This window comes from Anguilla anguilla, chromosome 6 (genome assembly GCF_013347855.1).
Source record: "Anguilla anguilla isolate fAngAng1 chromosome 6, fAngAng1.pri, whole genome shotgun sequence".
In the NCBI taxonomy this organism is placed as follows: Eukaryota; Metazoa; Chordata; class Actinopteri; order Anguilliformes; family Anguillidae; genus Anguilla; species Anguilla anguilla.
The window spans coordinates 14,992,514-15,016,176 of record NC_049206.1 but is presented as its reverse complement, the minus strand read 5'-3'; the positions used below and the strand labels follow the sequence as shown (position 1 = coordinate 15,016,176).

Here is a 23,663-nt window from a genome sequence, read left to right as displayed (position 1 = left end):
TGCTTATCATGTTTATGAAACATAAGACATGACAGAATTACTCATTATTAAATGAGAAATCATTGGTTACACCAAAGATTAAATCAAAAATTAAATCAAGGACTAACCAGAACTCAACAATAGATATGGTTTGGTTACAAATGGTCTTTCAAACGACCTTTGTATTTCTACAGTGGATAATTACACCTGAATACAAGCTCCACAGTTCTTATTCTCTTACCTACGGAAGACAGTAGTATGCCACAGAATAAAGGAAGCATGTGTGCTAGTAGTCTGAGTGTCCTTGTATGTGCTCTCTCTCTCAGTGAGGTATTAGTAGCACAGTGCTGAAGAGGTTTTGTTCTTCTAGCTCCTGTATTACCCGCCCCCTGGGGATTCACACCTGCCAGCCTCCAGCTGCTAATATTCCTCATACACTTTTAAGCATTCATAGTTTATCTATTAGCATTTTTAATGATATCCTCTAAGTTGGTATTTACAATGAGACAAGTCTCCTCACACTGTTTTTGTAACAGTGAGAGTCATACTTCTAGTATTTCCATTGCTTTCTATAAAGCTTTGGTTGTACAGTATGTGCCACAGCATCAAATATGAATATATTTTTTATAAAACTGTTTCGGAGAAAATTCTGCACAGTGGATTAATGGCAACATCTTGTGGCCAACTGAAGTCACTACACTGCACAGAATCTGCTTTCATTTTCATTCATTTGCATTCTTTAATTTTTTAGGATATATGAAATTGTAGACAAATATATTCACAGAGGTGGCTAACCGGCAGGTGATTCTATAATGCCATTTTATTAAATGCCATTTTTTATGCTCATTTTAACAGGTGTGACACACTTCATTGTCATGCAAGGTGAAACAGGTATTTCTCCAATTAAATGGAGACCCAGTAACTATTTTTCCCTCTTTAGGAAACATAGAACTGCAGGAGTGCTATGGTTTCACTGATGAATACATGTTGCCTGTGGCTTCCTGGGACATTGGTAAAAACAAGTTACCTTCACACTGATAAGGAAATTGAACTGAGATCAGTTCTTTGTGGTAGTAATTACATTCTGCAATAAAAGAAAGTCAGAGACATAGAGATGGAAACAGACAGTATTTACTCTGAGGGGGAAAATCCAGGTTCAGAAAGTAAACGTCTGTTCAAGGGTGGAAGAAACACATGGCAGGACTTTTACTTTCTGATCCCTGGACTTTACACATCTAGTCTGAATGTCAGTGTATTTTTATAATTAAGACACAATGTTATTATTAATGGGCCTATATATTGCAATGCTGCACAAGCAAAGACATGGCTTGAATTAGTACTCTTGAGTTGCCATAATGTTTCTTGCGCTGTCAGGTTTTTGTACAGAGTTTATGGGTTTCCTGTAACTGTGGGCCTCAGGGCACAGTAGTACAGAGCAGAGTCTGTCACTTCAGCAGAGGAGAGCTCCAGATGCACAAGGCCGTTTGCATTGTCATGTTTAACAATAAAAGCCTCTTTCTCTGCTCTCTCTTTGTATCTGTTGATGAGGATGAGGAATTCAGGTTTTGAGCCGGGGTATTGGCGATACCAGTGTAGATCGGCCCCAGCATCAGAAGTAGTGTAGTTGCATGACAGTGTGACGCTGCTGCCCTCCAAAGCATGCACTGCACTAGTTGCTGATGTAATTCCCTCCTGAACACTGTCACCTGCAGAATAATTTTTTGCCATTATATATTTTATTAGAGAGTTAATTCAAATTAAGAATACAATCATTTTTATTCTTGCAAGACACAGTTTATTTCCATTTGTAACACTTTTTAGATTGTACAAAACATATTCATGCTTTTTAAAGTAATAACTTCAATATATACTCTTACATTCAACAATATTTACTGGTATGTTATATTACTCCAGTCTTAATACTATTTATGATACACCTTGTGGAGTTTCTGTCATGCCACCAGTTTATTAAAATAACCATCACTCCTGCTGTGTTGGAGCTTGACTGAAACAGCTCCACAGATGAAACACTTGCTGGATGCCACTTACCCACCACTGTTGATAACAGAAGTAAACAGTGCAGCATCATGATAGCTGTTAGAAAGCAATACTGACTTCAAGCACAGCCAGAACACAATGAGCCCTCCACTCTGACTCCCTCTGTAAAGTTTTAACAGGAAACTCCTCCCACTCACTGACTATTTAGCCTCTCCCCTGAATACCAAACACCCCTGAGGAGCTGTCGGTTAGAATTTAAAAAAAATTTGTTTTCCCTGATTTATTTGCGTGCAAAACAAGCTATTCAGAATTGACTGCACTATTTTTTTACTTATATAAAACGGCAATGTCATACTTAAGAATCCTTAATCTAAATTTGACCACCAGTCCAATTCAATAAATACATTTGATTTTTAAACCTGATTTCAAAAAATGTAATAGTTCACCATCACTTTCCTTTATACCTAATCCTGATCTGTGAGTTTAAAAAGAGGCTAATTAATATCTACCGGTGCCAGATAATGAATTTCATTCATTTCACCATGTACAGAAGCTTCTAAAGAGCAGACTTGGGCACATGTTATATTTAATGACCATGTCGGACTGATTGTGCTGCCAAAATATGTGCATCTGTCAATTGTAGAGCAATACTCCAACATCTATAATAAAGCCTTCCCAGAAGAGTGGAGGTTGTTATAGCAGCAAAGGGTGGACCAACCCGATATTGATACCAATAATTTTGGATGAAATTTTGGATTTCAGGTGACTACATACATTTGGCCATGTAGTGTACAAGTGCCAGAGATATATTTTACCTATTTAGTTCATTTTCTCATTATTTGCATTCAAGTTAGACAGGAATGAAAAATAGTTAAACTAGGAAAAATTCCATACATTAATTTTGCATCACAGGGGAAGGAGGTTTTGGTATGAGGTGAGAAACAGACTCACACAATGTGGGCCTCAGAGCACAGTAGTATGTGACAGAGTCAGACAGCACAGCTGCAGCTATCTTCAGATTAAAAGTCTTGTTTGACTTCTCATGATCTGCTGTGAGTCCTTCTTTATAACCATTTCCATGGGTATTATAATTACTGAGGATGAGGTCTGGTGATTTATTCTCCCGCTGGATGTACCAGAAAAGACCAGAAACACTGTAGGTAGTTTCGTACTGACAGTACAATGATGCTTTCTCAAGTTCTGTCAGGAATACTGAGTGATTTTGAAGGACAGAGTCACCTTGTGTGTTACCTGGAAAACATTACATAAGAACAGAAATTCCATGTATGAATTTATTTTAATGTCTCATAGAAAATGGCGAACAATTTAATTAAAAGTCAATGTTAAAATAAAAAAAATAATCTAAGGCTTAGTAAAATAAAATAAAAATTATTTTTCTATTTTTTTGCATTTTTGTTTCCATAGAACAAGACCCGGTTAAATGGAAATTCTAATATTTTCTTACCTATAGCATGAAAGAGCATCACGAATAAAGGCAGCATTTGTGTTTGTAGTCTGAGTGTGCTGAAGTCCCTGTATGTTCTCTCTCTCTCAGTGAGGTATAGCAGCACAGTGCTGAAGAGGTTTTGTTCTTGTAGCTCCTGTATTACCCGCCCCCTGGGGTTTCACACCTGCCAGCCTAGTAGTATTAGGTAGGTAGTATTTGCTGCAAATATTGATCATAGATTCATTAACATTTTCAGCTTTGGCAATTGCAGTGAGACAACTCTCCACACACTATTTTTTGTAATTCTGCCAATAACACAAATTGAATTTTTATTTCTTACTTTAAAGCTTGGATTAGCTTGATACAGCATCAGAAAAAATCAGTCTGAGGGACAATTCAACACATTGAATTAATGGCAACATCTTGTGGCCAACTGAAGACACTGCACTGCACTGAGGCCCAGGACAGTAGTGCTTTTTCAGCAGGTGCACTTCAGTGACTGGTTGATTAGGCCCTGAGTGCTATGCCTGACTATTGAAAATGTCATAAAATACAAATCTACTCTAAATACTATTATGGTGTGAAGGACTAATCATTTAAATGCTACATTTTAATATAATTGCTTATTTTGATTTTTTCAAGTTGTGATTTTTTTTATGTTGGGGCAGTTTTGCTTTCATTTTCATTCATTTGTGTTCATTTATTTTTCAGGATATCTGGCATTGCAGAGATGGCTAGTGGTGCTGATCTGCAGGTGCTTTTATATTACAAAGGCATTATTATTATTATTATTATTATTATTATTAATGTGTCTGTATACTGTAATGTGGCACATGCAAAGAAAAGGCTTAATTGAGCTCTATTTGATTGCCATCATGACTCTTGTGTTAGGATTAGTTTTTGTACAGAGTAAATGGGTTTCCTGTCACTGTGGGCTGCAGGGCACAGTAGTACAGAGCAGAGTCTGTCACTTCAGCAGAGGAGATCTCCAGGTGCACACGGCTGTTCTTTTTATCATGTTTAGCAGTGAACCGCTTGTCTGTCTTTGGCTCAGTAATGACGAGGATGAGGAATTCTGGTTTGGATCCAGGGTGCTGGCGATACCAGTGTAGACTTTGTACATTAACAGCTGAATAGTTGCATGACAGAGTTACGCGGCTGCCATCCAAAACCTGCTCTTCTTTAGATGTCGAAATAATTTTATCCTGTCCAAGGCTGTCACCTGCGGAAAACATGATGTGTTTTATGACTATACAGTAATTAAAGGCATCAAATATTATTGCCAGTAATTGTTTTCATATGTGGTATAATGCAATTTTTATTGCATTGCTAATATTTGGGCTTTCAAACCTTACGACCTCATGTCTGAACTCTGAATGAAATAACAGTACAACAGATGACTGAAATGCAGTTGGTCACTTACCCACCATTGTTGAAAATAAAAGCAATAAACAATACAGCATCGTGATAGCTGTTAGAAAGCTCATCTAGAACAGAGTAGGTCTCTCACTCTGCCTCACCCTACAGTTTTAACTGGAAACTCCCCCTTAATTATTTAGCTCCTCCTCTGGAGACAATACGCAATGCATCAGACCTCTACACTTTAAAAAGAAAGATAGTTTTGTGTGAAAGTGATCATGTGCAGTGCATACAGAGCTACTGTCTTGAAATGAAGTGCATTATTTGATTGAAAATGGTTCACATAAAGAATGAAATAAGTATAAGTATGACATTTGTTTATAATACAGTGGTATGTGTGAAAAAAGTAGTGAGCTTTCTATACAGGCGAACTGTGAATAAACAACAACAGCTGTATTTACTATTGATTTGTAGCAAAGCACTTTGACCAACCTGGTATTCTGTGTGCAGTGATCCATCTCATCATTCTTCATATAATCTCGGTCCTCAAAAGCGAACCATGTCTAGGAACAAGTTAGCTTTATTTTACAGCGCTTACACCCAACTAGAATGCAATAAAGTTAGCGTAATGTAACTGACTTTACACATACCCTACTACCTTGCTTCCGTCAGCTTACTGGAGGATTCTGATAGATAATTAGCTTTGGGGGTCAATTTTATTGGTTTTTCACAGAAGGGGCTCCAAAGATAGTTAAAGACATATAGCCTCATACTGCTAAATAGTTTAAGACCCATGTGTTTCCATTATTCCACTGAAGCTTTACTGTTACAAAATCTCAAGCGGTTATAATTACATGTAGAATGTCGTATTCAGATTCAACCCTTTTATATTTAAGGGATTGATCTCATCTCATAAGTTGTAGTCTGGGGTTGGATCACTGCCAATCTTTGTGACTAATGAATGCATCAGAAATTATACCCAAGAGAAGAGAGAGTGAATCTTATCTTTATTTTTGCACCACAAAGTGTATTACATTCAGTATAATTAGGTTACAGATGTATTGGACTGGGACCAAATATGTAGATAACACGCTGAGAGGCATTTCCTGTTCTGGCTTTATCATCTTTTTGGTTTTGATTAAAAACAACTTCAAAGCTGTGGAATCCTAGCAGGTTTTTGTATGAGAGTTGGCATTAATGTATCACTGTGAGCCGCAGTGCACAGTAATAAAATGCAGTGTCTTCTGGAATTAATTTTTTAATTGTCAAAATGGTTTTGCCACTGGATTTGTCAGCAGTTGCATCAAATCGTTCTTTGGCAAAATCTGATGTGCCAGTGCTGTCCCCCCTGCGCAGTATATACTGAAGGGCTGACCCAGGGTACTGACGGTACCAGTAGAAGTAGTAGTAGCCTGTGCTGCCAGTGCTGAAAGTACATTCCATGGAGACTTCTTGTTCTTCTGTCATGTTTAGTGATTTGACTTCTCCAGAGGAAATGCCTATAAGTGATAGATACAGAAATAAAATAACAATTAAGTAATCACAAGAAAGATAATTTACTGCACCAAGCCAATGGCTTCTGGTGAGCTCACTAAAGATTTACAGAACTTACAGAAGGCAACAGTTATCACCAGCCCAGAAAAAAGCTGCATCTTGTTGTGAGGTGAACTTCAGGTTAATAGAGGAGAGAGAACGTGGGGCAGAATATGTGCCTTAGCTTTTCTGTGAGAATGTGTGGGAGGGGCAACAGTGAGCTGATGAGAATATAAAAGAGACTAAAGCTTTGCGTTATTTATAAATAAGGCTGGCTCTTTGTCAGAGATAATATTGACCAAAGTCACAAAGCAATCATAGCAAAGTTGTTGAAAAATTATGGAAAACTGAAAAAACAGTAGAATTCTCGGTGCATTTAAAAAACATTAATTCAGTTGATTAATAGATCATATGTGCAGCAGTGGGAAATGAATTACACATGAAACTGTAGCAACAGGAACATGTACTTGAAGATTGTTTTGGTACAACATGTTGTAGATTGTGATTGTGATAGTGTTCCTGTTGTCATTGACAACATTACCAACAAGGACGGAGAGCTTGGCGTTAACACTTCTGACAGAGACCATCAAACACCTGACTGCAACAACCGCCAGGAAGGGAATCTTGATCCGAGTACATTCCACAATCTGTATACAATGTTGCACTTCGTTTCTCTCAGCATTTGGAAATGTGGTTAAAATAATCAGACGTATACAAATCACACTGTTGGCTATGTAAAGTGAGAGTTACCATTCAAAATATCTGAAAAGCCACAGAAAAAAAGAAAGAAATTTCAGAAATGGCAAAAAAAAAAAAGGTGAAAGTCTCGGAACTGCCAAAAGTGGCAAAAAAAAAAATCATCTTCCACAAAATGAAAGACAAAATTTGGGTGGTTTTTTATTTATCCTATTAATTCCATGGTAGTTTAGGTGATAACGAATTTAATGCATGGGCAGATTTTTGTCTTAAAAAACAGCTGGAGTGACTTCTCTATTTTTCCAAAAAACTTTATAGTGCAACAGATTTCATTGTCAAACAGCATCCTATAACCTAAAAGGGAATTTTCCTTGTTGATGATATGAACAGTGACTGTGTGAATTATGTGTCACATATTTATGTGTTTGCCCCTACACTTCACTGTTTAAAATGATGCTCTGGCCCACCCATCCTCTGGATACTGTATGTGTTGGGCTGCCTCACTGATGTGACATCAGTTCAGGGGAGTCCTGACAGAGTGTTGTCAGTTGCCACTTTTTATTCTGCACTCAACAATGCAGAATTTTACAAACAACAAACAATTAGCAGTGCATTCAGTTGCATTTTGAGTTGGCTAGTACCAAAATGTTCCATGCTGGATTTGGTCACTGTCAGAATCCCAAAAAATATAGTTCAAGTTCCTAATCAGACAAGTAGCATCAGTGAAAATATGATAAATATTCATTTTCATTTTTATGTTTAGGTTTAATATTCATACATTTGAAAGATGTGGCTCCACCACCATTCTCATTCCCAGTGGACCAGGTTACTGTTACTAAAGCTTAGAAACCCAGCAGAGATTCCAATCTGTTCCACTTGGTACTCAGTGTTTTTGTAAGGGAGGTGAACACTTCACCATCACTGTGGGCCTCAGTGCACAGTAATACACAGCAGAGTCAGACAGCTGCGCCTTCTGTATTGTTAAAGGTACGCTGCTTGAGGTTTTGTTGACATGAGCATCAAATCTCTCCTTGAATCTCTCTACAGTCTTCGTGTTTCCATACGTGCTCCTTGTCAGCATGTGCTTCAGAAATCCGTTTGGATATTGTATGTACCAGAAGAGATCTGGTAATTGATTACTTGTGCTGTACTTACAGCCAAGTGTCACAGATTCTCCTTCTAAAGCAATTACATCTACTGTTGACTGAGTCACTGTGTCTTCAGCTCTGCATTCTGTAAAAAAGAACAAAGACATTTATGTAGCACAAAGCAGGCATCAAACGAAATGACTAAAAAATGTGAAAACACAACAATAGAAAAGGTCAAAGCGTACCAAAAAAATAGGCGCAAATGATAAGTATAATATTTCTCCCAATATCCATAACTACACTCCAGTTCATATAATATGTATACATTTATCATCTATATAATAGATTGAGAAGAAAGAAAGTCTTAAGTAATGTTGCATGCAGCAGTAAATTTTTCACTGTGGCCTTCTCTTGTTTTAGTTGCATATATTTTTGTGTCAGGCTGTAAGGGGAGGTGCTTGTATGAGTTTTAGACCAAAGGTTTTGTGTTTGTGTTGTATTGCTGCTGCTCACTGGATAAAAAATACACTGCATATCTTTTAACAGAAATGTATTACTGTTTCTATTGTTCAGAGATCCAACAACATAAGAAGTACAAATCTAATGACCAGAACATAGAGCCCATCAAATATCATCAATGTGGAGCTCCTCTCCGTAATCAATGCAATTAATTGAAAATGTGCATGATCGTAAGAGACATCATATTAGAAACAATGTACAGATTTATGCTGTAGATCAGGTCTATGAAATAAGGACATTTTAAAGGATGTAATAAACTGAAATGTAATATTTATTCTAATTATGTCATACTAATGTTTTTAAAATATTCAATTGTATATCTTCACAGTTAAACATCTCATAATTTTGTCAAATGTCATTTGACATTTGAAATCTTTATCTCTATCTAAAAATTTTATTTTTAATTGTAGCTTTGTGGTGATTTTGCTGCCGTGGCGTGACAAAAAGCTGAGCGATTGAGGGTAAAATACTACCTGGTCAAATAGTGACATCTTGTGGGCAGCTGAAGACACTACAGTGCAGAGTCCAAATGAAGTACTGTTTTTCCAGCAGGGGCACTACAGTGCGTGTAATTGGAAGCACACCTGAAAGCTTCAGGTGGCTTGTAAAAAGAACACAAAATACAAAACTGTTTTAAAATGCTCTTGCAATGTCTGACTCAGAATGTGCTTCACTAATATTAAATGCCTTTATAAAGTTATATTTTAAGCATGTGTATGAAATTGGATAGATTTTCATTCTATTATCAATCTGAAACTTAAGATAAATGGAATCAGAGATACTAGGAATATTTTATGATGTGGGAAATGTCTTCCCACATCATAAAACACATTAAACCCCTTAATATAATTTGAGAACCAGTTGAATGTCACAGCATGACTAAGCATTGTTGCTATGCGCAACTCTTTGCTATGTGCCATGTCAGAAAACATTGATCATCTCAAGCTCAGTTCACAAATGGGACAGTTACTTCAGTTTACTCTAATGGCCTGCACAGTTCCCAGATCTCAATACAATAGAGCTCCTGTCGGGAGGTTTCTGCTGAAAAATCTGCAGGAACTGCGTGACGCTGTCGATCAGCATGGACCAGAATCCCTAAGGAATGTTTCCAGAATATTCTTGAATCCATGTCACAAAGAATTCAGGCTGTTGTACATGTGAAGTAATGCATGTGAAATAACTAATCACACCACATTCATGTGTGACGGGAAATGTATAGTGTGGATGGGCTGATGATTTGCTCTTCTGCATTATTATGTCTGCATATGCTGTAATGTTTTTATGTTGCATCTTGTGCAGGTTAGAGTCAGGTTTTTGTACAGAGTAAATGGGTTTCCTGTCACTGTGGGCTGCAGGGCACAGTAGTACAGGGCAGAGTCTGTCACTTCAGCAGAGGAAATCTCCAGATCCACACGGCTGTTCTCTTTGTCAACTTTAGCATAAAATCGGCCAGCTCTCTTCTTTGGCTCAGTCCCACTGGCATCTACAACGAGGACGAGGAATTCTGGTTTGGATGAGGGATATTGGCGATACCAGTGCAGATACTTAGCACTTGCAGTACTACTGTAGGTGCATGACAGTGCAACATTGCTTTCCCCCAGAGCATGTACTGTGTTGTTTATTGCCATGATTGAATCTTCAAAACTGTCACCTGTATAAAATGAATAGTACACAGTCATTCTCACATATTCTATACATAAAAAAAATCATTAAAAGTATTCTTTTAAGTTCAATAAAACCAAACCTCTCATCGCCCTTAAATACATTCAGCTTTATTCAATACCTAGTAGGTTTGGAGTTGAGATTAAAAGACTTACATATGGTACATAACTTTCATTTCACTATCTGAACGTAGAAGCTTGATGGTTTAAACAACTAGTCTGATAAAAGGAGGAAGAAATGCAGGATGCTACTTACCCACCATTGTCGAAAACAGAAGTAATAAACAGTGTAGCATTATGATATGTGTTAAAACACTGATTTTAAGCACAGCTGGAACAGAATAAGTCTTCCACTCTGACTCGCTCTACAGTTTTAACAGGAAACTCCTCCACACATCAATTATTTAGCCCCTCCTCTGGACACAAACCATTGCTGACAATCACAGGCAATGTACAGTATACAGAAAGGAATATTTTGTTTTACATTTTATGATAAAATAATCCTCTCAACCACTAAGTTGCATTAAAAAGATTAAACTGAAATACACAAATTACAAAAAAGTTCTGTAACTGAAATATTACAAATGATAAAAAAAGGCATTTTCCTCAAGCATGATACCATATGATACCTTAGCAAGATACAGCAGATTAAAGTTCAAAGGGGAACTAATTTTAGAACTGTACATTTGAAAGCGTACTGCTTAATGACTTCTCAATGTAGAACAGTACCACATTGTGTAGTTTTACTGTCGTGAAATTAATCAGCTGCCAAAATATTATTATTTAGAATGATGTACATATCTGATTTTCATAAGAAAGGTAGAAATCTTTTTTTTGAATTGGTAAATGCATATGACAAAATTAGAAATGAAACAATGGTGCATCTGATATATTAAGTTATACCATGACTGACATGCAACTAAAATCTCTTGGAAATTATAAGGAGATAACCTTATGCATTACTCCTTTCTGTCTATCATGAGGTAATTTCTGGTTTACTGGATAACAATAATATTTTGAAATAATAAAATTTTGGCTGTTGATTAATTAGATATGCTGTAGTACAAATATCTGCCTCAAACATCTATCTACAGCTTGAGCAGAATATGTCCTCCATTCCAACTCCCTCTGCAAACTTTAACAAAAACCCTGTTATAATGAAACCATGAATCTGCCATTGCCAGATCCAATGTATGCTATGAACTAACAGGCTGATGTCCAAGATCTTTAATGCTTCTTTATTGATAAATGGGACGCATACAGTATATTAACTACAGCCAGGCTTGACACAGAGTAAGGAGGTTTTGGTATGAGGTGAGAAACAGACTCACACAATGTGGGCCTCAGAGCACAGTAGTATGTGGCAGAGTCAGACAGCACAGCTGCAGCGATCTTCAGATTATAGGTCTTGTTAGACTTCTCATGATCTGCTGTGAGTCCTTCTTTATAACCATTTCCACGGGTATTATAACTATTGAGTATGAACTCTGGTGACTTCTTATCTGACTGAATGTACCAAAACAGATCAGGAGCACTATATGAGGTTTCATACTGACAGTATAATACTGCCTTCTCATTTTCCTGCAGGAATATTGAGTGATTCTGAAGGACGGAGTCACCTTCCGTGTTTCCTGGGAAAACAATGCACAACAATATGGACAATGTTGGAATTAGAACTGAAGTGCTTATCATGTTTATGAACCATAATACATGACATAATACATCATTGGTTACACCAAAGATTAAATCAAAAATTAAATCAAGGACTAACCAGAACTCAACTATAGATATGGTTTGGTTACAAATGGTCTTTCAAACGACCTTTGTATTTCTACAGTGGATAATTACACCTGAATATAAGCTCCACAGTTCTTATTCTCTTACCTATGGAAGACAGTAGTATGCCACAGAATAAAGGAAACATTTGTGCTAGTAGTCTGAGTGTCCTTGTATGTGTCCTCTCTCTCAGTGAGGTATAGTAGCGCAGTGCTGAAGATGTTTTGTTCTTCTAGCTCTTGTATTACCCGCCCCCCGGGGTTTCACACCTGCCAGCCTCCAGCTGCTAATATTTCTCATACACTTTTTAGCATTCATAGTTGATCTATTAGCATTTTGAATAATATCCTCTAAATTGGTATTTACAATGAGACAAGTCTCCTCACACTGTTTTTGTAACAGTGAGAGTCATACTTCTAGTATTTCCATTGCTTTCTATAAAGCTTTGGTTGTACAGTATGTGCCACAGCATCAAATATGAATATATTTTTTATAAAACTGTTTCAGAGAAAATTCTGCACAGTGGATTAATGGCAACATCTTGTGGCCAACTGAAGTCACTACACTGCACAGAATCTGCTTTCATTTTCATTCATTTGCATTCTTTAATTTTTTAGGATATATGAAATTGTAGACAAATATATTCACAGAGGTGGCTAACCGGCAGGTGATTCTATCCTATAATGCCATTTTATTAAATGCCATTTTTTATGCTCATTTTGGGATTAACAGGTGTGACGCACTTTATTGTCATGCAAGGTGAAACAGGTATTTCTCCAATTAAATGGAGACCCAGTAACCATTTTTCCCTCTTTAGGAAACATAGAACCGCAGGAGTGCTATGGTTTCACTGATGAATTGATGAATACATGTTGCCTGTGGCTTCCTGGGACATTATTGGTAAAAACAAGTTACCTTCACACTGGTAAGGAAATTGAACTGAGATCAGTTCTTTGTGGTAGTAATTACATTCTGCAATAAAAGAAAGTCAGAGACATAGAGATGGAAACAGACAGTATTTACTCTGAGGGGGAAAATCCAGGTTCAGAAAGTAAACGTCTGTTCAAGGGTGGAAGAAACACATGGCAGGACATTTACTTTCTGATCCCTGGACTTTACACATCTAGTCTGAATGTCAGTGTATTTTTATAATTAAGACACAATGTTATTATTAATGGGCCTATATATTGCAATGCTGCACAAGCAAAGACATGGCTTGAATTAGTACTCTTGAGTTGCCATAATGTTTCTTGCGCTGTCAGGTTTTTGTACAGAGTTTATGGGTTTCCTGTCACTGTGGGCTGCAGGGCACAGTAGTACAGGGCAGAGTCTGTCACTTCAGCAGAGGAGATCTCCAGGTGCACACGGCTGTTCTTTTTATCATGTTTAGCAGTGAACCGCTTGTCTGTCTTTGGCTCAGCAAAGACGAGGATGAGGAATTCTGGTTTGGATCCAGGGTGCTGGCGATACCAGTGTAGACTGCTTACACTATCAGCTGAATAGTTGCATGACAGAGTTACGCGGCTGCTGTCCAAAACATGCTCTTCTTTAGATGTGGGAGTAATTGTATCCTGTCCAATGCTGTTACCTGTGGAAAACATGATGTGTTTCATGACTATACAGTAATTAAAGGCATCAAATATTAGTGCCAGTAATTGTTTTTATATGTGGTATAATGCAATTTTAATTGCATTGCTAATATTTGGGCTTTCAAACCTTACGACCTCATGTCTGAACTCTGAATGAAAGAGTACCACAGAAGACTGAAATGCAGTTGGTCACTTACCCACCATTGTTGAAAATAAAAGCAATAAACAATACAGCATCGTGATAGCTGTTTGAAAGCTCATCTAGAACAGAATAAGTCTCTCACTCTGCCTCGCTCTACAGTTTTAACTGGAAACTCCCCCTTAACTATTTAGCTCCTCCTCTGGAGACAATATGCAATGCATCAGACCTCTACACTTTAAAAAGAAAGAGAATTTTGTATTAAAGCGATCATGTGCAGTGCATACAGAGCTACTGTCTTGAAATGAAACGCATTATTTGATTGAAAATGGTTCACATAAAAAATGAAATATGTATAAGTATGACATTTGTTTATAATACAGTGGTATGTGTGAAAAAAGTAGTGAGCTTTCTATACTGGCGAACAGTGAATGAACAACAACAGCTGTATTTACTAGTGATTTGAAGCAAAGCACTTTGACCGACCTGGTATTCTGTGTGCAGTGATCCATCTCATCATTCTTCATATAATCTTAGTCCTCAAAAGCAAACCATTTAATTATCCCCGTCTAGGAACAAGTTAGCTTTATTTTACAGTGCTTACACCCAACTAGAATACAATAAAGTTAGCGTAATGTAACTGACCTTACACACACCCGACTACCTTGCTTCCGTCAGCTTACTGGAGGATTCTGATAGATAATTAGCTTTGAGGGCCAATTTTATTGGTTCTTCTCAGAAGGGGCTCCAAAGATAGTTAAAGACATGACCTCATACTGCTAAATAGTTTAAGACCCATGTGTTTCCATTATTCCACTGAAGCTTTACTGTTACACCATCTCAAGCGGTTATAATTGCATGTAGAATATCGTATTCAGATTCAACCCTTTTATATTTAAGGGATTGATCTCATCTCATAAGTTGTAGTCTGGGGTTGGATCACTGCCAATCTTTGTGACCAATGAGTGCATCAGAAATTATACCCAAGAGAAGAGAGAGTGAATCTTATCTTTATTTTTGTAATAAAATGTAGTGTATTACATTCAGTATAATTAGGTTACAGGTGTATTGGACTGGGACCAAATATGTAGATAACACGCTGAGAGACATTTCCTGTGGAGGCTTTATCATATTTTTGGTTCTGAAAAAACAACTTCAAAGCTGTGGAATCTTAGCAGGTTTTTGTATGAGAGTTGGCGTTAATGTATCACTGTGTGCCGCAGTGCACAGTAATACAATGCAGAGTCTTCTGGAATCAATTTTTTAATTGTCAAAATTGTTTTGCCACTGGATGTGTCAGCAGTTGCATCAAATCGTTTTTCGGCAAAGTTTGATGTGTGAGAGCTGTACCCCCTGCGCAGTATATACTGAAGGGCTGACCCAGGGTACTGACGGTACCAGTAGAAGTAGTAGTAGCCTGTGCTGCCTGTGCTGAAGGTACATTCCATGGAGACTTGTTGTTCTTCTGCCATGTTTCGTAATTCGACTTCTCCAGAGGAAATGCCTAAAAGTAATACATAGAGAAATAAAAAAGTAAGTAATCAAAGAAAGATAATTTACTGCACCAAGCCAATGTCTTCTGATGAGCTCACTAAAGATAACTTACAGAAGGCAACAGTTATCACCAGCCCAGAAAAAAGCTGCATCTTGTTGTGAGGTGAACATTCAGGTTAATAGAGGAGAGAGAACGTGGAGCAGAATATGTGCCTTAGCTTTTCTGTGAGAATGTGTGGGAGGGGCAACGGTGACCTGATGAGAGTATAAAAGAGACTAAAGCTTTGCATTATTTATATATAAGGCTGGCTCTTTGTCAGAGATAATATTGACCAAAGTCACAAAGCAATCGTAGCAAAGTTATGGAAAACTGAAAAAAACGGTAGAATTCTCGGTGCATTTAAAAAACATTAATTCAGTTCATTAATAGATCATGTGTGCAGCAGTGGGAAATGAATTACACATGAAACTGTAACAACAGGAACAAGTACTTGAAGATTGTTTTGGTACAACATGTTGTAGATTGTGATTGTGATAGTGTTCCTGTTGTCATTGACAGCATTACCAACAAGGACAGAGAGCTTGGCGTTAACACTTCTGACAAAGACCGTCAAACACCTGACTGCAACAACCGCTAGGAAGGGAATCTTGATCCGAGTACATTCCACAATCTGTATACAATGTTGCACTTCGTTTCTCTCAGCATTTGGAAATGTGGTTAAAATAATCAGACGTATACAAATCACACTGTACGCTATGTAAAGTGAGAGTTACCATCCAAAATATCTGAAAAGCCACAGAAAGAAAGAAAGAAATTTCAGAAATGGCAAAAAAAAAAAGGTGAAAGTCTCGGAACTGCCAGAAGTGGCAAAAAAAATCATCTTCCACAAAATGAAAGATGGAATTTGGGTTGTTTTTTTATTTATCCTATTAATTCCATGGTAGTTTGGGTGATAACTAATTTAATGCATGGGCAGGTTTTTGTCTTAAGAAAACAGCTGGAGTGACTTCTCTATTTTTCCAAAAAAAACTTTATAGTGCAACAGATTTCATTCTCAAACAGCATCCTATAACCTAAAAGGGAATTTTCCTTTTTTGGCTAGTACCAAAATGTTCCATGCAGGATTTGGTCACTGTCAGAATCCCAAAAAATATAGTTCAAGTTCCTAATCAGACAAGTAGCATCAGTGAAAATATGATAAATATTCATTTTCATTCTTATGTTTAGGTTTAATATTCATACATTTGAAAGATGTGGCTCCACCACCATTCTCATTCCCAGTGGACTAGGTTACTGTTACTAAAGCCTAGAAACCCAGCAGAGATTCCAGTCTGTTCCACTTGGTACTCAGTGTTTTTGTAAGGGAGGTGAACACTTCACCATCACTGTGGGCCTCAGTGCACAGTAATACACAGCAGAGTCAGACAGCTGCACCTTCTGTATTGTTAAAGGTACGCTGCTTGAGGTTTTGTTGACATGAGCATCAAATCTCTCCTTGAATTCTGGTACAGTCTTCGTGTTTCCATACGTGCTCCTTGTCAGCATGTGCTTCAGAAATCCGTTTGGATATTGTATGTACCAGAAGAGATCTGGTAATTGATTACTTGTGCTGTACTTACAGCCAAGTGTCACAGATTCTCCTTCTAAAGCAATTACATCTACTGTTGACTGAGTCACTGTGTCTTCAGCTCTGCATTCTGTAAAAATGAACAAAGACATTTATGTAGCACAAAGCAGGCATAAAACAAAATGACTAAAAAATGTGAAAACACAACAATAGAAAAGGTCAAAGCGTACCAAAAAAATAGGCGCAAATGATAAGTATAATATTTCTCCCAATATCCATAACTACACTCCAGTTCATAAATTATGTATACATTTATCATCTATATAATAGATTGAGAAGAAAGAAAGCCTTAAGTAATGTTGCATGCAGCAGTAAATTTTTCACTGTGGCCTCCTCTTGTTTTAGTTGCATATAATTTTGTGTCAGGCTGTAAGGGGAGGTGCTTGTATGAGTTTTAGACCAAAGGTTTTGTGTTTGTGTTGTACTGCTGCTGCTCACTGGACAAATACACTGCATAGCTTTTAACTGAAATGTATTACTGTTCCTATTGTTCAGAGATCCAACAACATAAGAAGCACAAATTTAATGACCAGAACATAGAGCCCATCAAATATCATCAATATGGAGCTCCTCTCCATAATCAATGCAATTCATTGAAAATGTGCATGATCATAAGAGACATCATATTAAAAGCAATGTACAGATATATGCTGTAAATCAGGTATATGAAATAAGGACATTTTAAAGGATATAATAAACTGAAATGTAATATTTATTCTAATTATGTCATACTAATGTTTTTTAAATATTCAGTTGTATATCTTCACAGTTAAACATCTCATAATTTTGTCAAATGTCATTTGACATTTGAAATCTTTATCTCTATCTAAAAAATTCATTTTTAATTGTAGCTTTGTGGTGATTTTGTTGCCGTGGCATAACAAAAAGCTGAGTGATTGAGGGTAAAAAACTACCTGGCCAAATAGTGACATCTTGTGGGCAGCTGAAGACACTACAATGCAGAGTCCAAATGAAGTACTGTTTTTCCAGCAGGTGCACTACAGTGCGTGTAATTGGAAGCACACCTGAAAGCTTCAGGTGGCATGTAAAAAGAACATAAAATACAAAACTGTTTTAAAATGCTCTTGCAATGTCTGACTCAGAATGTGCTTCACTAATATTAAATGCCTTTATAAAGTTATATTTAAAACATGGGTATGACATTGAATACATTTTCATTCTATTATCGATCTGAAACTTAAGATAAATGGAATCAGAGATACTAGGAATATTTTATGATGTGGGAAATGTCTTCCCACATCCTAAAACACATTAAACCCATTAATATAATTTGAGAACCAGTTGAATGTCACAGCATGACTAAGCATTGTTGCTATGCGCAACTCTTTGCTATGCGCCATGTCAGAAAACATTGATCATCTCAAGCTCAGTCCACAAATGGGACAGTTACTTCAGTTTACTCTAATGGCCTGCACAGTTCCCAGATCTCAATACAATAGAGCTCCTGTCGGGAGGTTTCTGTAATGTGTGGCTGAAAAATCTGCAGGAACTGCGTGATGCTGCTGATCAGCATGGACCAGAATCCCTAAGGAATGTTTCCAGAATATTCTTGAATCCATGTCACGAAGAATTCAGGCTGCTGTACATGTGAAGTAATGCATGTGAAGTAACTAATCACATTCATGTGTGACGGGAAATGTATAGTGTGGATGGGCTGATGATTTGCTCTTCTGCATTATTATGTCTGCATATGCTGTAATGTTTTTATGTTGCATCTTGTGCAGGTTAGAGTCAGGTTTTTGTACACAGTAAATGGGTTTCCTGTCACTGTGGGCTGCAGGGCACAGTAGTATGTGGCAGAGTCAGACAGCACAGCTGCAGCTATCTTCAGATTAAAGGTCTTATTAGACTTCTCATGATCTGCTGTGAGTCCTTCTTTATAACCACTTCCATGGGTATTATAATTACTGAGGATGAGCTCTGGTGATTTATTCTCCCGCTGGATGTACCAGAAGAGTCCAGAAACACTGTAGGTAGTTTCGTACTGACAGTACAACGATGCTTTCTCAAGTTCTGTCAGGAATACTGAGTGATTTTGAAGGACAGAGTCACCTTGTGTGTTACCTGTAAAACATTACATAAGAACAGAGATTCCATGGATGAATTTATTTTAATTTCTCATAAAAAAATTTTTTTTTTAAATATTATTATATATTATAAAATTATTTTTATATTTTTTTGCATTTTTGTTTCCATAGAACAAGACCTGGTTAAATGGAAATTCTAATATTTTCTTACCTATAGCATGAAAGAGCATCACGAATAAAGGCAGCATTTGTGTTTGTTGTCTGAGAGTGCTGAAGTCCCTGTATGTACTCTCTCTCTCTCAGTGAGGTATAACAGCACAGTGCTGAAGAGGTTTTGTTCCTGTAGCTCCTGTATTACCCACCCCCCTGGGGTTTCACACCTGCCAGCCTAGTAGTATTAGGTAGGTAGTATTTGCTGCAATTATTGATGATAGATTCATTAACATTTTCAGCATTGGTATTTGCAGTGAGACAACTCTCCACACTATTTTTTGAAATTCTGCCAATCACACTAATTGAATTTTTATTTCTTACTTTAAAGCTTGGATTAGCTTGATATTTAGCCACAGTGCACAGTAATAAAATGCAGCATCTTCTGGAATTAATTTTTTAATTGTCAAAATTGTTTTGCCACTGGATTTGTCAGCAGTTGCATCAAATCGTCCTTGGGCAAAGTTTGACGAGTGAGAGCTGTACCCCCTGCGCAGTATATACTGAAGGGCTGACCCAGGGTACTGACGGTACCAGTAGAAGTAGTAGTTGTAGCCTGTGCTGCCTGTGCTGAAAGTACATTCCATGGAGACTTGTTGTTCTTCTGCCAAGTTTCGTAATTCGACTTCTCCAGGGGAAATGCCTAAAAGTAATACATGGAGAAATAAAATAATAAGTAATCAAAGAAAGATCATTTACTGCACCAAGCCAATGTTTTTATTTCTTACTTTAAAGCTTGGATTAGCTTGATACAGCATCAGAAAAAATCAGTTTAATGGCAACATCTTGTGGCCAACTAAAGTCACTGCACTGCACTGAGGCCCAGAACAGTAGTGCTTTTTCAGCAGGTGCACTTTAGTGACTGGTTGATTAGGCCCTGAGTGCTATGACTGACTATTGAAGATGTCATAAAATACAAATCTACTCTAAATATTATTATGGTGTGAAGGACTAATCATTTAAATGCTACATTTTAATATAATTGCTTATTTTGATTTTCCAAGTTGTGATTTTTTATGTTGGGGCAGTTTTGCTTTCATTGTCATTCATTTGTGTTCATTTATTTTTCAGGATATCTGGCATTGCAGAGATGGCTAGTGGTGCTGATCTGCAGGTGCTTTTATATTACAAAGGCATTATTATTATTATTATTATTATTATTATTATTATTATTAATGGGCCTGTATACTGTAATGTGGCACATGCAAAGAAAAGGCTTAATTGAGCTCTATTTGATTGCCATCATGACTCTTGTGTTATGGTTAGTTTTTGTACAGAGTAAATGGGTTTCCTGTCACTGTGGGCTCCAGGGCACAGTAGTACAGAGCAGAGTCTGTCACTTCAGCAGAGGAGATCTCCAGGTGCACACGGCTGTTCTTCTTATCATGTTTTATGGTGAACTGCTTGTTTGTCTTTTCATATTCACTTGCAAAAAAGAGGATGAGGATGAGGAATTCTGGTTTGGATCCAGGGTGCTGGAGATACCAGTGTAGACTTTGTACACTAACAGCTGAATAGTTGCATGACAGAGTAACACTGCTGCCATCCAAAACATGCTCTTCTTTAGATGTGGAAGTAATTGTATCCTGTCCAATGCTGTTACCTGTGGAAAACATGGTGTGTTTTATGACTATACAGTAATTAAAGGCATCAAATATTAGTGCCAGTAATTGTTTTCATATGTGGTATAATGCAATTTTTATTGCATTACTTATATACGGGCTTTCAAACCTTACGACCTCATGTCTGAACTCTGAATGAAATAACAGTAGCACAGAAGACCGAAATGCAGTTGGTCACTTACCCACCATTGTTGAAAATAAAAGAAATAAACAATACAGCATTGTAATAGCTGTTAGAAAAAAACTTTGACTTCAAGCTCAGCTAGAACAGAATAAGTCTTCCACTCCGCCTCGCTCTACAGTTTTAACTCGAAATTCCTCCTAGTGCTTGACTATTTAGCTCCTCCTCTGGAGACAATACGCAACTACATCAGACCTACAGTTTAAAAATAAATAATTTCGTGTTAAAGTGATCATATGCAGCGCATACCGAGCTACTGTCTTGAAATTAAATGCATTATTTGATTGAAAATAGTTCACATATAGAATGAAATAAGTATGACATTTGATTATAATAAGCTGGTATGCATGAAAAAAGTAGTGAGCTTTCTATACAGGGAAACAGTGAATAAACAACAGCTGTAATTATTTGCTCTCATAGTGATTTGTTGCAAAGCACTGTGACCAACTTGGTCTTCTGTGTGCAGTGATCCATCTCATCATTGTTCATATAATCTTAATTCTCAAAAGCATATGAACCATTTAATAACCCCGCGTCAAGGTACAAGTTTATTTTACACACCATAGACCCACCTAGAGTACAAAAAAGCTAACTTAATGTAACTGACCTTACACATAACCTACTACCTTGCTTCCGTCAGCTTACTGGAGGATTCTGATAGATAATTAGCTTTGGGAGCCAATTTCATTGGCTCTTCACAGAAGGAGCTCCAAAGATAGGTAAAGACATACAGAATAGCCTCATACTGCTAAACAGTTTAGGACCCATGTGTTTCCATTATTCCACTGAAGCTTTACTGTTACAATGTGTAAAGCAGTTATACTTGCATGTAGAATGTTGTATTCATATTTAACCCTTTGATGTTTAATATATATTTCTCATCTCATCAGTGGTAGTCTGGGGTTGGAGCACTGCCAATCTTTATGACTAATGAATGCATCAGAAATTATACCCAAGAGAAGAGAGAGTGAATCTTATCTTTATTTTTGCACCGCAAAATGCATTATGTTCAGTATAATTAGGTTACAGGTGTATTGGACTGGGACCAAATATGTAGATAATACGCTGAGAGGCATTTCCTGTGGAGGCTTTATCATCTTTTTGGTTTTGATTAAAAACAACTTCAAAGCTGTAGAATCCTAGCAGGTTTTTGTATGAGAGTTGGCATTAATATATCACTGTGAGCCGCAGTGCACAGTAATACAATGCAGTGTCTTCTGGAATTAATTTTTTAATTGTCAAAATTGTTTTGCCACTGGATGTGTCAGCAGTTGCATCAAATCGTCCTTGAGCAAAGTTTGAGGTGTGAGAGCTGTACCCCCTATACAGTATATACTGAAGGGCTGACCCAGGGTACTGACGGTACCAGTAGAAGTAATAGTAGCCTGTGCTGCTTGTGCTGAAGGTACATTCCATGGAGAATTGTTGTTCTTCTGCCATGTTTCGTAATTCGACTTCTCCAGAGGAAATGCCTAAAAGTAATACATAGAGAAATAAAAAAGTAAGTAATCAAAGAAAGATCATTTACTGCACCAAGCCAATGTCTTCTGATGAGCTCACTAAAGATAACTTACAGAAGGCAACAGTTATCACCAGCCCAGAAAAAAGCTGCATCTTGATGTGAGGTGAACTTCAGGTTAATAGAGGAGAGAGAACGTGGGGCAGAATATGTGCCTTAGCTTTTCTGTGAGAATACGTGGGAGGGGCAACGGTGACCTGATGAGAGTATAAAAGAGACTAAAGCTTTGCGTTATTTATAAATAAGGCTGGCTCTTTGTCAGAGATAAAATTGACCAAAGTCACAAAGCAATCGTAGCAAAGTTGTTGAAAAATTATGGAAAACTGCAAAAAGCGGTAGAATTCTCGATGCATTTAAAAAACATTAATTCAGTTCATTAATAGATCATGTGTGCAGCAGTGGGAAATGAATTACACATGAAACTGTACAACAGGAACAAGTACTTGAAGATTGTTTTGGTTCAACATTGGTTGGTTTGTGATTGTGATTGTGATAGTGTTCCTGTTGTCATTGACAACATTACCAACAAGGACAGAGAGCTTGGCGTTAACACTTCTGACAAAGACCGTCAAACACCTGACTGCAACAACCGCCAGGAAGGGAATCTTGATCCGAGTACATTCCACAATCTGTATACAATGTTACACTTCGTTTCTCTCAGCATTTGGAAATGTGGTTAAAATAATCAGACGTATACAAATCACACTGTAGGCTATGTAAAGTGAGAGTTACCATTCAAAATATCTGAAAAACCACAGAAAGAAAGAAAGAAAGAAATTTCAGAAATGGCAAAAAAAAAAAGGGGGGAAAGTCTTGGAACTGCCAAAAGTGGCAAAAAATCATCTTCCATGAAATGAACGACAGAATTTGGGTGGTTTTTTATTTATCCTATTAATTCCATGGTAGTTTGGGTGATAACAAATTTAATGCATGCGCAGGTTATTGTCTTAAGAAAACAGCTGGAGTGACTTCTCTATTTTTCCAAAAAACTTTATAGTGCAACAAATTTCATTGTCAAACAGCATCCTATAACCTAAAAGGGAATTTTCCTTTTTGATGATATGAACAGTGACTGTGTGAATTATGTGTCACATATTTATGTGTTTGCCCCTACACTTCACTGTTTAAAATGATGCTCTGGCCCACTCATCCTCTGGATACTGTATGTGTTGGGCTG

At 37.2% G+C, this 23,663-nt stretch overlaps 1 protein-coding gene and 2 gene segments (V, D, J or C); all 3 read right to left on the bottom strand.

The window, feature by feature from the left end:
* Nucleotides 1–1,341: 1,341 nt before the first annotated feature.
* LOC118230797 lies at nt 1,342–2,095 on the bottom strand. The segment is given in 2 exon segments: nt 1,342–1,685; nt 2,029–2,095. Coding segments are annotated over 2 exon segments (357 nt in total).
* A 7,777-nt stretch (nt 2,096–9,872) lies between these two features.
* On the bottom strand, nt 9,873–12,204 carry LOC118229625. Its single transcript, XM_035421752.1, has 3 exons — nt 12,165–12,204; nt 11,612–11,911; nt 9,873–10,270 (listed from the first exon to the last, which is right to left on the bottom strand). The coding sequence occupies exons 1-3, from the start codon at nt 12,202–12,204 to the stop codon at nt 9,873–9,875; spliced, it is 738 nt and encodes a 245-aa protein (XP_035277643.1).
* A 1,095-nt stretch (nt 12,205–13,299) lies between these two features.
* On the bottom strand, nt 13,300–13,916 carry LOC118229315. The segment is given in 2 exon segments: nt 13,300–13,644; nt 13,843–13,916. Coding segments are annotated over 2 exon segments (375 nt in total).
* Nucleotides 13,917–23,663: the final 9,747 nt, after the last annotated feature.

Bases quoted from the DNA above. Each gene is read 5' to 3' on its own strand.
- LOC118229625 (XM_035421752.1), bottom strand. From the start codon at position 12,204: ATGTTTCCTTTATTCTGTGGCATACTACTGTCTTCCATAG. The intron at 11,912-12,164 runs GTAAGAGAATAA...TTGTTTTCCCAG, and splicing joins CATACTACTGTCTTCCATAG to GAAACACGGAAGGTGACTCC. The intron at 10,271-11,611 runs GTGAGTCTGTTT...CATTTTATACAG, and splicing joins TGCTCTGAGGCCCACATTGT to GTGACAGTTTTGAAGATTCA.